The sequence below is a fragment of the Lucilia sericata genome, unplaced genomic scaffold (genome assembly GCF_015586225.1).
Source record: "Lucilia sericata isolate MDLA Ls3-8-SP2 unplaced genomic scaffold, ASM1558622v1 Contig000095F_arrow, whole genome shotgun sequence".
NCBI classification, from domain to species: Eukaryota; Metazoa; Arthropoda; class Insecta; order Diptera; family Calliphoridae; genus Lucilia; species Lucilia sericata.
Window position 1 is genome coordinate 60,115 of NW_023994127.1, and position 18,531 is coordinate 78,645.

The 18,531-nt window shown below is 32.3% G+C and overlaps 2 protein-coding genes across 3 annotated transcripts in view; one reads left to right on the forward strand and one right to left on the reverse strand.

Annotated features, from left to right (window-relative positions):
• Positions 1-14,887, forward strand: part of LOC119599882 — a 56,954-nt gene extending 42,067 nt beyond the window's left edge. For both annotated transcript variants that reach the window (XM_037949809.1, XM_037949810.1), the window contains exons 3-9: positions 937-1,700; positions 9,090-9,255; positions 10,666-10,763; positions 10,824-11,209; positions 11,271-12,519; positions 12,708-13,039; positions 13,104-14,887. In XM_037949809.1, the coding sequence (XP_037805737.1) occupies positions 937-1,700; positions 9,090-9,255; positions 10,666-10,763; positions 10,824-11,209; positions 11,271-12,519; positions 12,708-13,039; positions 13,104-13,746 (3,638 nt within the window). In that variant the 3' untranslated portion in view covers positions 13,747-14,887. The remainder of the gene's footprint in view (positions 1-936; positions 1,701-9,089; positions 9,256-10,665; positions 10,764-10,823; positions 11,210-11,270; positions 12,520-12,707; positions 13,040-13,103) is intronic.
• Positions 14,888-15,361: 474 nt separating this feature from the next.
• Positions 15,362-18,132, reverse strand: LOC119599884 (protein MCM10 homolog). The gene has a single exon (XM_037949811.1). It carries the CDS (start codon positions 17,995-17,997, stop codon positions 15,568-15,570), a length of 2,430 nt encoding a protein of 809 aa, XP_037805739.1. The 5' UTR covers positions 17,998-18,132; the 3' UTR covers positions 15,362-15,567.
• Positions 18,133-18,531: the final 399 nt, after the last annotated feature.

Below are 18,531 nucleotides of genomic sequence, written 5' to 3' on the forward strand. Positions count from 1 at the left end.
TGGTTAAGCTCTATTGCTTCGTTTTATCGTGAGCGTGTTTTACACAGACAGACGGACAGACGGACAGACGGACATAGCTAAATCGACTCAGAATTTGATAAGGACCCAGAATATATATACTTTGTTGGGTCTCAGATGAATAGTTCTTGGTGTTACACACGGAATGACAAAGTTATATATACCCTCTATCACCACTGATGGTGGTGGAGGGTATAAAAATATTTCGAGAACCATTTCAATGTAATTTACCAAAGATTTAACGATATTTGTTGGACCTTCCTATTGTATATAATTATGTATGAAGTCTGTGTGTGATAGTTTGATAATCATAAGCATGAATAAACATCACATTCTTTTTAATTTATATTCAGATGAACACACACGCTTCCATACTTAATTTTTTTTTTTTTTTTCTATAAACAATCATATCAAATGATTGTCAATAATAAAATAAACTTAAATATACGCGCACACACACACACATGCTGTTAATCTAAACAAAAATTTTATTATTATTAATAATAAAATCAAATCAAATAGGATAAAAACGAAGTGGGTGACAAAAGAAGATAGAAGTGGTTCATTATGAGATTTTCTATATGAATTTGATTATAGCCCCAACTCCAAAAAGTTTCTCAACTAAAGCATAAAATGGGGAAGTTAATCATTTAACTGTTTGTTAGGAAAGTTTAAGTTTGCCATTTTATTTTATTAATGATGTAACTTTATCACCCCCTTCCTCAGCACATTTAAACAATCAACAATCAAATTGGTCATTAAAGGGAAATCTTAATAACAATACCCTTTCCAAAATTTTTACCCCAATCCAATATAATAGATCCGGAATTAACTTCGAAATTTTTATTCAAATTGTTATAGTTCTCTTACTGGTTTCCCAAAATTTTAATAAAAAATATCTATTATCTCTCTTTCCAGCCTTCGAGGTCTACTTTCCCATGTCGGCCATACAATTAAATCTCCCCTTAAATGAAAAATCACAAAGTATATTCTCCAAAATACCCATAGGACAATTTCAAGTCCTGGCGGTCAGCAATAACAGTGTGGCCACCGATTATGTTTACAGTTTAGAAAATAATGATCTTTTAAATATAAATAGCATCACAGGAGAAGTATTCATACGAAATGATTATAAACCCATTCCAGATAAAGCCAAATATATATTAACCGCTCTCAGTAAGAGTACAGAAGATGTAACAAAAATATCACACATGTCCTTGGAACTAAAACCGTTGAGCGAACAGAAATATTGTGCCAATATGGAAAATATATGTTTTTGGTCTTCGGCTCATTACACCATACTGGAGGATGTTAATGTGGGCATTAAGGAGGATCAACAGAATTTCAAACCCATACAGATAGGTTCTTTAAATCCCAGAGCCGCTAAATATCTATGTCCTTATATGAATTTAACGTATAATCTTTTAAATGCCAGCGATCTATTTATATTGAAAAATAATCTATTATTTACACGGGCTCCTTTGGACTATGAGCTATTGAATTCAACGCATCAAACAAATCTTACGGTTGCTGTTAGTTGTCGCGTTGAGGTGGAAGAGAAAAAATTCAAAGAATTTCGTAAAAACATTAATATTCAGATAGTGGATCGTAATGATAATGGGCCGGAGTTGCAGAATAAGAAAATTTATAATTTCTATTTGGATAATCCGCATTTTAAGGAGGTAAGTTATGTTATTAATCTGACAATTTAAAGATCAATTGATATAAGTTTACAAGAACCACATAAGCATACCGAAAAAATTGGAAATTATGTAAACATTTTCAAAGGAACTTGGGCTATAAAAAAATAAGATAAATAAAAGCTGCTAGAATTTTTGTTTATCTAGTACGATCTACCAGATATCCTCACAAAAATCACTGAATTACGGTCGATTTAAAATCAAACCGAAAATTCTTAAAACAAGTACATTGCGGGATTACTTTGATTCCAAAATAACTTAACAAGAGCTAAAATTATTAGAACTTAATGGATCTACATATGTATCAAGTATTCTTTACTTCGTTTTTGAAAATACCTACTCAAAGTGTTATTAAACTCTCAAACATTTTATGTAAGAATCATAGCTCCGTTCAAGTTAGGTTAGGTTAAAGAAGGGAATCCTTATGTCGGCGTGATAACTTAAAAATATCTAATAAATGTGTCTTATGATTATTATATCCGGTATAACATGACACCCAATGTGTTTGTCTCTAATTGCTCTGCTTCGTCCGATTTTGTTAGATTTTATCGAAATGTTAACGAGGCGGGGCGGTATTCTCCAGCTACTTATTGCTAAGAAGTTACTATTGCAGATCTTATCAAATTTTAACGAGTACCGACATAGTACTAACTTTTAATAAAAAGAGTCCATTTTAGGATTGAAAGTTTAAAATTACTTCACGATTTTTAAACGATTTTGAGTATTTTAAGGTAAATTCTATAGACTTTTAAAGTACTTGAAAAATCCCGAACTAAGCAATTTTGTGCTTTTAAAACATATACAAATTTTGACTAGACTACTCACTAGTCTATGGATAAGTCTGTGAACTATTCTCTTGACTAGTCCATAGTCTCTTGGCTACGCTATGAACTAGTACATGGACTATTGAATAGTCTATTGAAAAATCCATGGACTAGTCCATTGACTAATCTATTGTCTAGTTTATAGATCATTCTATTGACAGTTTTTGGACTGGTTTATTGACTATTCGATTGCACAGTCTATAGACTAGTCTATTGATTACTCTATACTAGTCTATTGACAAATCTATTATCTATTGTATGGATTACTTTTTTGGACTGGTTTATTGTCTAATCTATGGACTAGACTATTGACTACTCTATGAACTAGTCTATTGACTACTCTATGGGCTAATCTATTGACAACTCTATGGACTAGTCTCTTGACTACTCTATCCATGGGCAAGTCTATTGACTGCTCTATGGACTAGTCTAAATGAATGTCTAATCTATAGACTAGTTTATTGGCTACACTATGGACTAGTTTATTTTATATTATGTGGATTATTATATTTACTAGTCGATGGACTGGTTTATTATCTAATCTATAGACTAGTCTAATGACTAGTTTATGTATTATTCTGTTCAATCTACTAGTCTATGGTCTAGTAAAAACTTAATACTCCTTTTTTGGCAAAATAAAACATCTTAAGCTTATGCCTTTATAAAAGAATTTTAAAATTTTAGATTTGGCTATAATTTTCCAACCGATGATCTTAACAATTCGAAAACATAGAACAACATACATAATTTGGTTACAAATTGTTTACCAGATCAAACTATTTGGGATAATAGCATAGATAAACGTACCATTATCAATCGCACGCACATTTCTATATCCACGAGCAATATCTCAAAGCGTTACAAACGAATTGACAAATTCAATATAATCTTCATCTTTTTAGATAGGGGATATAAAAAGAACATGATTAATTTCAATTTACTTGAACAACAAGGGAATTACATACATATCAACATTTAATAAATATTCTTCCTTCAACTATTAAAATGTTTATGTGTATTACAACATTTTGACGATTCAATTACATTCCTGTTTTTATTTTCTATTAAAAAAAAACATGTACAAACCTTAATTATCCTGACCCAATTTCTAACATTCTAAAAGCATTTTAATAAAACAGAATAATCACAAATACTTGATAATTTTTGGGCAAAATGTTTTTTAAACGCTGATAAAACTGGGAAATAAAACTAACCTAAAAATGTTAACAACCCACACGCTTATGCATTACGTACTACCTAAACATAAGTAGAACTTCTTTCAGGTTTTGGTGGGCAAAGTATTAAAGACCAGAGCTAGCTTTACAATTATCTATTTTTTACTCAAGAGTATAAAAATAGAACAATTTTCTTCTTTTTTGTTAAAAATGCTCAATGGAGTGAGGTTAAGTAGTAATGATTCCAAACTAAAGGAAAACACCGGTAGCGTGACGCGTTAACATTTATTACTGTTGTTGTTAGTGGTTTGTTGAAAAATAATTCTTAAAAAAATATTTGTTGTTGTTAGTTGACTTTATACAATTTTCTTCATAAATATAAACTATAATTTCAGCTTTTGTTGTTGGTTAAATATATATCAATGAAAATGGAAAATACATTTGGCAGACAAATGGTAGACATTCTGCCAAAAATAAACGGTAAAAAAAACTTTGCAGACAACAACCTAGACATGATATCAATAAAAAAAAACAGAAAACCAGCAAAAATACAACAAAATTATATTTGAATCAACAGACTTTGGTGCGGTGCACACATACAGATAAACTAAGTTTAAAAAAACAAAACGTATCCTTGAATTTTCATGACTTTGACAAAGAAAGAACAAAAAGTAAAGGTATAAATAAAAGTCAATAAAAACATAATCGTTATTAAAGTTCGATATTTTCCATTTCTTAATATGTTATAAACTTTTATGTTCAATGTAGAAGATTTGCTTAAGGGTTATTTACATACATACAGTGAATCAATTAAGTAATTTGCCTATGTAAAATTTTATAAATTTTAAGAAAAAATTTTATCTAAACAATTATTTTTAGCAAAATAAAGCAATTTGTTTGTTGTATTTTTTAAAGAATATCTTATATTTTAATAAAATACCATAAAAAGTAAAATCGTGATATTAATTAACGAGATTTTTGATCAAATGTGAACGTATTGTTAATTTTTAAGGTCAATAAAGTATTTTGCTTTTTTAGGTTTTTTGTTCATTTTTTTAATATTGCTGCATTATTTTATAAAATTTAATATTTTTATTTCTCCTATGTATTAGAATAACATTTTTTAGATATTTTAGCAGTGGAACGACTAAGTTTGGACATTTCTTAACCGATTTACTATCCTATATACCTATCAGAATTTCTTAATATTTGACTTAACATGAAATCTATCGTTTCTTTGATTTAATTTCGAAAATAATAAGTAATTTTGAATTGGATACATGATATATTAGAAAATCAATGGATTTGGAGCTAGAAAAAAATTTTAGTGGGGTATAAATCTATAGATTATAACAAAAATAATCTGGGTTTTTGGTCATTTTGTATTGATAAACAAAAACTACATTACGGAGACCCCATCTATTTGGGGAGTACTGTGTGAATTTCATTTAGAATTGTATAATATTGATTCTTATTCAATAAAGCTAACACTAAGTACCATCCTAGCCACTCTAAGTATGGGGATATCACCGTATACCACTATAGAACTATTACATGCTAGAATCTTGATATTCTACCTCATATTTTGAATGCATTATTTTATGAATAAAATACAGTAGGCGTAGTTGGATTTGGATAGTTATTCTTGATTTGGATTCTAACTATATATAAGTGTATGTATTAGCTGAAAAATATTGCTTTTGTGGATCTTAGGTGATGAGAACAGCCTCTATTTGTAAATATCTAAATTAAGTATTTTTCCCGTACCACACGATAATTCACTTTATATTGTTTCCAAGCAACCTAAGGTCTGTTTAGAGGTCCAAATTTAAACATAGTGTTCTTTTAAGTTCGTATATGGACTTTGGAGAAGAAAAATGAGGACTTCAATGGTTTTTGCTTGGATACACGTCGCTCTCCTTTGGCAGTTAAAGATTTTGAAAGACAACTCAGTGCGTTTTTTTTAATAATTCTTTGTGTTATTTCATCAATTTCTATATTTTATATTTTTTAATGTTTAATGATTGATTAAACATCTCATAATTGAATTTCATTGATTTATACTTGTTCTAAAAATCTAAACTAATTTTTTATATTGGAATTGCCTCATTATTTCCCTTTAAACATTTTTGACGCAAATAACTACACAGTTTCACACAATAAGGATATGATTTTTGAAAATTACAATTGAAAAATACTTAACACGTGTCCTTTTAACAATAAAACAATAAATTCCAAAATGCAATTAAAAATAATTTGAAAAACCCAACGAAATTAACTGGAAATTTCAATATGCAAAATACTTTATTGACGTGCAAATTCTGATGAAAAATAATAAAATGCAACAACAAATGCACCAAAATTTTTATTTTTATATTTTTTCCTGGTTTTCCCATTCTACATAATCTCTATTTTCAATTGGAAAACATAAATTTACTTTTTACCTATTTTTTTGAATTTTATTTATGAACAAAAAACAAAATTCTCTTAAAAAAGGTAGGCAAAAAACTTAGTTGATTCATTGTACATATATAGAAATGCATTCATTTCCTTGTCAAATAGATTCAACATTAGTTATGAAAACTTTTTTACAAAAAATTAACTTTTTGGGTTTTGGACATTAAGAAACTGGTCACAAAATTGGAATAATTGTTTAACAAATCATTCAGTATATATCTTTATTTACTAGTTATAAGTAAAGTTAGATTGCATAGGTTAGCATTAGGTAAGAAGTACATGGGAGATGTAATATCTGGAATATCTTTATTCATCTGAATCCGCCAGTAAACCTGCATGTCCCTTAAAATACGTTATAGTAAACTAGAACTTGTTCATTGGCGTTACCCAATAGAATTTTAATGGTTCTATCTACAATTATTCCAAGTGGCCGTATGGAATTTTATCGCCCATATCTTTACATAAGCGCTGGCGGTTATCCATTTACAATATCTGACAATTCCCAGCCATATCAGTTTCCAGTATGCTATCAGTTACATCTATTGTTTGTGTATACCAGTGCAATATATCCTTCCCCCACAATCATTTTACCTTGATGATCTTTCCCATCTACAGTGATGTCAAATGTATCCCGGCCTTTCCTTGGAATGATTTGACATGGGGTCGGACCAAAGAGCCATATAATATGGTATCACGGCAGCGTTTTGGACTTGTCCCAGTTATTGGAGAGGTCCCTTCGGGGTGCACTTGGTGGCTGAAATTGAGCATAAGTTCGGCGATTTTGCCGAAGGAGACAAAAGATACCATGCAGAGGAGTGACTGTGGGGCTGAGCGTAGAGAATGTATTGGTGACAAATGTATGAGATCCAGAACGAATAAATAAGAAGTGTACTGGGTTGAATGATAATGGTATCTTATACAAATGACACCTTAGAATTTCTCTTCCTTGTCAGGATGTGTTCAGGGTTTGCTTTGTTCATACCAGACTTAAAACGGTGTGTTCTCTATGGGAGTAAGAACATGTCTGTGTCTATCGATTACGTCTCTAGGTGCTGCTGCCAAATCAACAGAAAGTGATGAAGGTGATGTTTTTGCATCTCAAATGATATGTAACGAGGCCTCAATGGTCAAGAGGTTAGATTGCATGTGTAAGAAAAACACAGTTGCCGTGTTGGCTCATCTAATGGCTCACCCTGCGTTTGTCAAAGTACCACTAAAGTACCACGTAAAGCAATTCTAAAGACAAGAGTTGCGAGTGCGCCACTCGTTTCTTACATAAGTTTCGATCGGAAGAATGTGCAGCCATGTTTATAAAGTTTTGGTCGACATGTACACTGAATTGAATGTATTATGTTATGTATTACTTTTTGTCCAAAGCAGTCCACCAGATTATTAATCTAATTACGCTTTATAAAATGTGTCATAGTTGGTCTAAGACGCCATTTCCAGCTTAAAGTTCTCCTACATCCGCACACCGATATACTTTGTTACTTCTATCATCCTTGTAGTATTTCCATTTTAGTTTCCGAATAAGGATTATACCTAGGTGTTTAACTCTGTTGATCCTTGATATCGTCCTGTCCAAGAACTGAGTGTCAGAAATTTTGTACTTTTTGTGAGAAGTTGGATTGCCAGTTTAAAGACTTAATCGAAAGACTAATGACAATCTTGTGGTCTTCGTAAAAAACCCATTGGTCCTTCAAAACTAAAAATTAAGAATTATATAATTCGCTACTTAAATTATTCCAGTTGCATTATAGTATGATAAGTTCCGATATTTTAAAAGTAATTAAAAATACATAATTTAAGTATGGATCCATAAATTACACCAATCTTTGCTTTAGATCTAACAAGGTACTTGTTCTTAGAATTTCACGATATTACGTGATATAAGATGATATACAAGATTTCGAATCGAATTCGTACTTGTTTTCAAAGTTCAAAACATTCTCAATAGATTTGCATTAAGTAAGGGATTTTGATATGGTCCTAGGAAAATATTTTCAAAAGCTCTGATAGAATTTTTTAATTAACACAATGCAGAATTGAAAATGGAGGTTTCACAAATGGCAAAACATGATTTTTACATAACTCGATGAGTTCTTGAATTCAAATCTATGTATATTCCTAACCCTTTGCTTGTTATTGAATAAATGTGGTTGTTCAGCAGACTTAAACTAAAAGGGCACGATAAAGTTTAATAAACTACAAAAACGAGGTGATTAATTATACAAAAAAAGGCCTAATGTACTTGGGATTTGTAGTTGGATATTAGGGATTTACAGTTGTCTAATATTTGGCCAGTCTTCCATAACACATTGCTTATATACAAACAAATGCAGACACACATATGTTTAAGTAAATACTAGATTTTTTCATAATTTTTTTCTACAGTCTAATATTTTTATGCACAAGCACGTAATTAAATAAAATATTTCAATATTAAGTTAACGTTCATATTAAAATTTCATCACATTTCCTTTTAATTACTTAAACGTTCAGTAAATTACTTGTTGTTAAGACATTCCTATGAGAAAAGAATTTAACCCAGTTAATTATTACTGACGTAGTTATGTACTATGTATTTAAAAAATTAAACAACACATGTCAATATAAACAAAATCTACAACATGTAAACTTAAAATAAAATTGACCTTGTAGTTAGTACGTGCGTATAGTTGAATGGTCAATGGTCAACAGGCGCAGCGTAATATCCTTTACGGGAATAAAAGTATTCCTTGAGGACTTTATGACATTTTCTTTTAAATAAAACCCTAAAATTGGTTAAGTATTTAATTATATGTACATGGTCTCTGGCAATGTGTAGTTTTTTTTAGAAAAAAGAGGTGTAATTTAATTAACTAAATACAAACAATATTTTGTTAACCTAGTTAAATAGTATTACTCTCTTTTAGAATGACACCATTGGCGAGAAAATAATCTTTGTAGACAAAGACTCTATGGAAACGAATGCTCATCAAACTTATAAAATTTTGGACGATACAAATGATTTGGTGCGACCACTGTGTAATGCCTACGAAGCTGATCACACGGGAAAAAGGAGTTCTATAATAAGTTGTCGTAAGTTAATTAATTTAAATTTTATAAGTTTTAAAGCTTTTAAAACATTACATCCTGAGGATTCATAAAAATATTTTTAAGGACAGTTTCGAACTAGAAAATTTCGAAAATAATTTAGGTTAGGTTAATAAGAGGATTTACATATACACATCAAATCCGAAAAAAATACGCCTGTTGTGTGATGTTTAGAAACATAGTTTCCTCGACGCAATTCCTAAGAATTACTCACAAAATATTTGGATATAATTTCACGAAAGCCTGACAATGTCAAAGAAAGTGCTCCAGATTTTCACTGTCCTCGTAATCCTGTGTGTCCACTCAGAAAGACCTTATAGGATTATAGGTTAAGTCAGGTTAACTACCTCGAGCTCCCTTCCTTTTAAAGTGACCTGGTACCCATATGATGAAACCTTACTTCTGGGAGAGTATTCGGTTAGAGCTATCTTAAAATCCAATACGGTCTTAAATTTAACTTTATCACCAGATATGACCCTAATTGCCTTCTGGCTGACGGTAAATATGTTTATTATAAACCAATTTACGCATTCCGTTATTGCTCCGACTTCTGCCTGGAAGCTAGTGTTGTGATTAGGTAAACGGGGTTTCTGGGTCATCAATATAGAACCAAGGCAAACTTTGTCCCCCAATTTAGTGACATCAGTGTATCAACGGATTCCTACGGATATTTGCTCTAATGTTCTGCTTGACTGTGACATTCTATCAAAGTTTCCTACATGTTCTGTGTCTGGGATGCGATTGGGCACGTCCGATGATTGTGTCCAGCATACATTGATGACAGGCCTATAACAGCTATTGTCCAGTTTGCCTAAAGTTATGAGCCGTTCTGCTGTAAGTGCCGCCTCATATTTTATATATGTATGTTTCAATGGGTGGAATATCTAGCAACTTTCCACAGCCATTTTAATTTCCGGTCAAGGATTACACTTAAGTACTTAACTCTGTTTGTCACCGGTATCTTCTTGCCCAGGAAACAGGGTTTAATATACTTGGAAATTTGTATCTTTCTTGTGAAAAGGTAGATTTCCATCTTCGCCGGGTGAATATTGAGCCATCTCGGTTGAACCAAAGACGTATTCCGAGTCACTTCAACTCTTCTACACAAGTAATTCGGATTAAACGTTATTAAAGGCCCATTCAATATCAATGCATACCGCCAGTTTGCTATCGAAGGATTCACCTATATAGGTAGTCGACAACTTCATTTAACGCGATTTCTACCGATCGTCCCTTTACATAAGCATTCTACTTATATTTGAGGCCTTTAATTTAAAGAGTTTTTTAAAATATATCGTGAAAATTACAATTTAAATTCGAATATTATTCGATAGTTTTTGATCCAATTAAATATTTTAAAAGAATAACTACATAACAAATTAATTCGATTTTCAGAAATTGTTTTTGCTCGAAATGGAATTCTCAGCCAACCATCGTACTGTTTTATATTAGAAGCCACCGATAAGACAATTGATATCCATGTCCCTAACACTGTAAGTATTACTTTTAGAGAAACTGAAAATCAAAATAAATTCAACTATTTTTTTCACAAGGCCAAAGCCCATATTTGCATTAAGTCCGATCCTAGTAAAATACACGAAGCAGATCGACCCAAAGCTTTAGCGTTGAGATCACGGCACCATCGTAAATCTAATGTAATGAATTCTGAAGAATCTATATTGAATTCAGATGGTTTTGGTCGTACCATCACACGCAGTATACTCAGTACTTATCCTAAAGATGCGTATGTTTATCGTACGGCCCAACCAATGTATCGGGTAACTCAACCTAAAGACTTTTTGGAATTGATGAAGATGCCCGAACTGAAATACACCATAGTAGAGGATCGTAGTAAAGCTTTCGCCATAACATCGGTGGCTGGTATTATTTATGTTAAGAATACAACAGCTTTGGAAAATGCTCCCGAAATTGTGTATTTGTAAGTTTTATTTTGTAAATAAATGTTAACTCCAACCTACTAATAACATGTTTTATTTTAGCCTCAATGTTTCCTGGCATGATACCCATCAGCGTTCGTTTGTGATAAATGTTCATTTGGTAAATGGTCGTCCCGACAACACCACCTGTGAACACAAAGTCAAATCTAGATCACAGACTTGTGCTCAAATCAAATACGCCTCTCAATGTGTTAGATTTTGTGGTCTTGCCACTAATGGGAGTAGCTGTGTTTGGCGTGGTTCTAGTGCTGGATTCTTTGGTCGTAACTATAAATCTTGTGTGCCAAATCCAGAATTCTGTCCCGATAATATCTGTGATCCCTTGGAAGAACTTAATACTGCTGCTTGCCCCCAAGATTGTACACCTAGCAATAAGATTATGGGACCTCACTCAACAAATGAAAATCGTCGAGGCATACTCTCGGCCTCGGGTACTTGTACATGTGAGGACAATGGCAAATGTTCTTGTGCACCTTTAGATGATGAAGAACCCAAGCCGAAACGTAAGCGAAAGAATGATACCAGATCGGAAAACTCAGCTGACAAGCTAGAGAGCCCAATTTATAATCTAAACGCGCAGAAAACTGATAAAGGTCCTCTTGGAGAAATGCTAAATTTAGCGGGCTGGGAATGTGATAATACATGTGTGATAGTAGCCATTACTTGCCCCATGATTTTCATAACACTAATCATATGTTTGATTCTAACCAAGAGAAGTTTCAACAAACGGTCCTTCAGTAAAGAGAGTGTTACTAATAAGAAAAAAGATCATTTATCAGAATGTGATGTTAAGAATGGAGATTTGCCTCTAATGCAATTGGATAATAGTTTTAAATTTGATAGTTCCATTGCCGATAGCAAGTGGGAGTTCCCACGTGAATCATTGGTCTTAGATTGTGTTCTAGGCGAAGGTGAATTTGGCAAAGTAATGAAAGGTTATGCCACCGATATAGCCCAACGTCCAGGTGTTACTACGGTGGCGGTTAAAATGCTTAAGAAGGGCGCCAATTCTGTTGAATACATGGCTTTGGTGTCCGAATTCCAGCTGTTGCAAGAAGTTTCCCATCCAAATGTTATAAAACTATTGGGAGCTTGTACTAAAGGTGATGCTCCCATGATAATTATTGAATATGCTCGCTATGGTTCATTACGCAGTTATTTACGTTTGAGTCGTAAAATCGAAAGTGCCGGCTGTGAGTTTGCCGATGGCGTGGAGCCAGTTACAGTGCGTAATATTTTGTCGTTTATTTTGCAAATATGTAAAGGAATGATGTACTTAACGGAAATTAAGGTAAGATTTTCAATTTTTCACTAGTTTCCTTAACAAAAAGTCGAATTTATATTTAAAATTTGCATGAATTTTTCCTTATTTCCGTGGTTTCATTATATAGTTTTTAAATTCGAATATAATTTCGAAATTGAGTTTGGAATTTTGTTCTTAAAGCTAATAAATAAATTTTTTTGGTTCTAATGTTGTAGTTGGTTCATCGTGATTTGGCCGCCCGCAATGTGCTTTTGGCTGAAGGTAAAATATGTAAAATATCTGATTTTGGTCTAACACGTGATGTCTACGAGGATGATGCTTACTTGAAAAGATCTAGAGATAGAGTACCTGTTAAATGGATGGCTCCCGAATCTTTGGCAGACCATGTTTATACCACTAAATCAGATGTTTGGGCATTTGGTGTTCTATGTTGGGAATTGATCACTCTGGGAGCATCACCTTATCCCGGTATACCACCACAAAATCTGTATCATTTACTTAAAAATGGTTATCGTATGGAAAAGCCTGAAAATTGTTCAGATGAAATGTAAGTTTGAAAACACTGAAAGAAAAATTATTTATAAAACTAAACTTTGTAATTTTCTCAATAGCTATAATATTGTTAAATCCTGCTGGACAGATGAGCCAAATGCCAGACCCTCATTCAAGTACTTGGCTTCAGAGTTTGAAAAACTATTGGGTAATAATGCCAAATATATAGAATTGGAAACAAATGCCTTCTCCAATCCCAACTACTGTCTCGAAGAGGAGGTAACCAAAGAGGCCTCTAATATAGAGGAAACCGATTTAAGTAAACCCACTAATTTACAATGGGGTGAACCAGAGCCCTTGGATCATCTATGGAGACCACCCAAAATAAGTTATGATTTACAAGATTGCTGTAATAGTCGTGATACTACAACATTCTCTAGCAGTTTTCAGCCACCACCCGGTTATGATATGCCAAGACCTCTCTTGGAAACTCATACAACCGAACAACGTTTACGTTATGAAAATGATCTCAGATTTCCACTCAACATACGTAAAACATCTATGGCCGAGCCCATGAATAATATACAGGCTTCGTATACATTGCCGGTTAAACGCGGACGGTCATATATGGATATGACTAATAAAACATTGCTATGCGATAATTTAGATAATGATGATTTCGAAAAGCATATTTCTAAAACAATTTCATTTCGTTTTTCCAGTCTTTTGAATCTAAACGAACAGGAAGATAGTATGGCTTAGATGTTGAACAAAAAAAAGAATTCTTTGCGAAAAGAAAACTTAAAATATTCTCGAGTAAGAGATAATTTCTTGTCACTTTATCTTTTTTAGGGAAATTATATAGTTTTGAGTCAAATATATCGTTTTAGTTTAACTTTTCGATATACCAAAGTTACTGGCTTTAAAATAGTTTTCCATAAATGAAATCTCTTAATTAAATATATAGACTATTCTTTGATATACAGCCCTATTCTGCATTTCAATCCGAATCGCAATTTTCTCCGTTTTGGCAACTTTAATATTCTACTTTGATAACAACTTGAAAAACGTAGCAACGATCGCCATACAGATTACACATCGAAATTCAGAATATGGGTTATCTTTTGTCTCGACGTTACATAGATAAAACTTAATTGTGCCAAATTTTTTTCTATAAATAAAATTTTATTTTTTTATAGACATACATACTTACTTATCTATGAGATATAGAAAAGAGTTTTCCTATACCACGAACATCTTTGACATCGGGAAATCTTTGAAATTTTAAAACGATTTGTCTCAATTTCTATAATTTTGGCATAAAATCTTGCATTTCAATACTTGAAAGGTATTTGAAAAAACATCTAAAATAAAACAAAAACAAAGTAAAAATTTTAAGTTTTTTTGTTTAAATTTGAGATTGATATATAAAAATGATAAATTTTAAATCAAAACAATACTTGAGGGGTGTAGAAACAAATGATCTTATCCAAAGACTTTAGCTACAATTTGCCAGCAAACTTTTGGCTAAATTTGTTTCAAACTTGTTTCAGTTATTCTTCTAATTCCATTATATTAAGGGAGTAGGAAAACTAAAATATAAATATCTTTGGAAATAAAGTTTTATCATATTCATTTCGAAAATTACAGAAATGGAGATTGCTGCCTTTGTTTCTACACCACTTACTTAGTTAAATAATTAGCAAAATGCCACATTTCAAATTCGAATGAATTTCCATGAAAATTTTTTAATTTAGTTTTTTAAAGACTGTTATTATTTAATATATTTTAGTTTTTATATACTTTACTTTTAAAAAAATATTATGTTGAAACTGTTGATTAGTATTAGTTTATTGTTATTGTTTAAATTTAATTCTTTTGCACACATAAAACATAAAATACTCTTTGCCCATGAAAGAAAATATTCTAATTTAAGAAAAATAATTAATAAAATTTGTCAAAAATAAAACATATTAATAAGAATGAAGAAATTAAATAAATTATGAATGTAAATTGTATTTTTTTTTTTTTTAATTAATATTTATAAAATTTTATAAACAAATTAAATTTTTTAATTTTTTTACTTTTATATTTTAGCAAAATGATTAAATATCTTTTGCAAATTCAAGCTTGCCAAAAACAAATGTTTTACTTTCCATAGATTTAAGTTAAACTTTGTAAATATATTTATTTATAGATTTAATAAAATATACACAACTATTAAATATGTATTTACGCTTAAATAAAATAATTATGTACATACATATAAATGCTGTTGATTTTTAAATTTTATTAAATACTTATTTTCCAGAAATTTCAAAAGATCTTGCTTTTAAGAAGGGTGAATGTCACATGTAAATTAATTTTTTTCAGAAAAAAACACCAAAATTGTTTTCAAATGCGTATTTATTTGTTCCATGTTAAAATGAAAAAAGAAACGACACATAAAATTCATAAAATATTAAAAGTAAATAATACCACTTTACAAGTAAAAGCAAATAATGAAAAAAAATATATATACTTTAAAAACTCGAACAACTTTTTGATCAGAATGGCGGCTAAAGCTCTAACAATCACTGCTTCTTAATCATCTGGAACGGCTAAATTTAAATTAGCTTTACCCGATACAGAACCAATAAACATTTCTTCGTCACCACGCAGAGACAAGCCCTCACTGCCGTCGCATACCTTGCGTTCACGTATCATACCGCAACGTTCCCAACGTGAACCTTGACAATTTTTGCAACTAACTTTGGGTAATTTAAAGACAGACACCGTACGATTACCACAATCTTTGCACTGGAAGAAACGCTTCTCTGCATCGACCACCTTCAGAGGATGACGTTCAGCTTTACAACGTTCCGAGGCAGATAATGCAGTATATTTGCAGATTTTACAAATTACCGCTTTGCAGGGCATTTTATAAGTATTTAACATTTTCTCCTCCAAGGCCTCCTTCTTTTCCAATTTACTAAAGTATTTATCCTGTTCCTCACGCTCACGCATATCCACCAGGTTGGTGTGCGATGAAGAGGCATCCATAATACGTTGTATACGTGTTTTACGCTCTTGTTCTCTATGTTCTTCTTCGAGTTTTTGTTTCTTAGATTCATGTGACATAAACTGTTCATTGAGGTCATCTATGGCGCGTCGTTTGCCATCGCGTGTTCCTCTTGTAGAGTTGGGATTCACTTTTTCTATGGGTTTTTTCTTTAGAACTTCTAATGCCTTCATTTTCGCCAGCTGAGCTCTTCTATCGCCAACATTAACTTCTATGCAAAAATTATCTTTGGACAATTGTGGTGATTTCGAGGTGCTGGCAAAGGAAAACTCACGATTTTTAAATTTGTCTGGTATCGCTGAAATTGTTGGCGTAGAAATGGAAGGGGCTGCTAATTTTGAATTCGAACAGGGAGTGGAAGTTTGCGAGTTGGCAAATATAGATTCTCTAGTTTTTTGTGCTTGAGGTGTCGTGGGTGTCGGTGAGTTGTTTCCGTCCAAACTTGTAGAATGTTTTTCAGATTCTGCCTGCAGAATCTTTAATCTTTCCAAGTCCTTCATACGCTGCTTGGCTGAAGCTTCAACATTGCCTGCTATTTTTGAAACTGGACCTTCTCGGGATGCATAAGGAACTGTAGCTGCTTGTTGTGCCCTGGATTTAGAGGCATGATTAACACTACCAGCAAAGGGTGATACGGCATACTCCGATAGAGAACTTATTCTAGAATTGTCTTTTTGTGTTAATTTTGCACTTTTTCTTGCCGGCACTGCCGAAAAAGATTGGCCACCATAAAAAACTTCACTTTTACCAAGTACCTTATTGCGCAATTCATTTAAACCTCTACCAGCATTAGCTGATTGCAACTCGGAACGTTTTGACATTTTACCAAACTCTTGTTTCATGTGAAATATACAGCAATCACATTCACTGAGATTGATTATGGCATTGCATATTTCTCCGTTGCGTTTAGTCGCTTTGCAGTTACCCATATCTTTTGACTGGCCCAGTACCATCACCTTCTGGGCGGTGTCTATTGAAAGGCAAGCAACATCTTTACTCTCAGCTCGTTTTTCAAATATGCTGGGATTCAATACGGCAATACACATGCCCTGCGCTGTTTTCCATAGTTCTTTATGAGCGCCTCTAAAGAGAAACAATGACACAGTCTTAATTTCACCTCTCAAGTCGGACAAACGCCAAATAGAATAGGGTTGATCTTTCTTACTCATCTGGACGGGACTTTTGTGCACAAGAACACCGGCTATAACCCAATCCTTAGAAAGATCTCCTCTTTCAGTATGAAATGCTATAGCAGAGAATGCCACTGATTTGCGACCACTCATACGTTCTGTAAGCAAAGTACTAGAAATCAGAGGATTTATAATACGCATACCGAAAACAGGATCAGTGTAAACAGAACTGGTACCTCCGTTAGTGGGCAAAGAGCGCCTGTCCTTATTTTCACCAACATGTACAGCAGCCTTTGTTTCCGGCATTTTCTTAAAAGAGTCACTTATAAGAGATTGTCGCTTAGTAGGATGATGTGGATTTTTAATATGCATAGACAAAGATTTAGCGCTTTCAGCGGCATCATTACTTTTATCTTCCTTCAGAAATTTGTCGATTTCATAGTCAGCTTTTGATTCTTTTGCTGCTTGCTTTTGTTGTTTCAGTTTTTTGTTTATATCACAGCCATATTCATTGTACTTACGTTCTAAGAAATTCTTTATTTCTTCATCATCGGATGAATCTAATTCCTCCGTTTTACTAGCCACCTGTTTTTCTATTTGCTTTGCGAGTTTCTTGTCCACTTCATAGCCGAAAGCTTCTGCGAAAGTACTATCTTCTTTTAATTGAGGTCGTGGTTTCTCTACTGCTTTGGCAGGCAATACATTTTCCTGTTCAGCCTTTTTTTCCTCTTCTTCAGCTTCGGCCAGAATTTTTTCGAGAGCCATAATTTCGGCATCATCATCAATAGATTCGTCATGGTTACTTTTCTCTTGAGGAGTCATTTTTTTCACAATGCTTCTTTAAACCTTCATTAAACTATGTGAATTTGTGTCCAGAAAACGAAATCAACAACAGAAAATGAAATAAATAAAAATTTTTGGCGCTATTTTTTATTAGTGTTGATCCCAAAGACCAGTGCCGACAAATATTAACGGCGCCGGCGGGTGACACTAAAAATGTCGTCGGCGGCTTAAAATCGACTGTAAGCCGGCTAAGTTTTCGGTTATTTTTAAATTTTCAATGATTTTAAATAATTGAAAGTGAAATCCGAGAGATTTTCAAAGCAAATATTTAAAAAATAGGGATTGTCTACCACAGTAGAAAATTTTTATATTCGTAATACTATTTAATTGATTTCTCTCGTTTAACTCATTTTCACAAGACTTATTTTTTTTCTTTGTGTTACATATTTTTACAATAAATTTTGTATGACATTACAATAAATTTGGTATTTACATGCATAAAAATCAATCATTCATCTAACAATTGTTTAAAGATATTAAAAAATCACTATTATTTAAATTAAATCATATTTT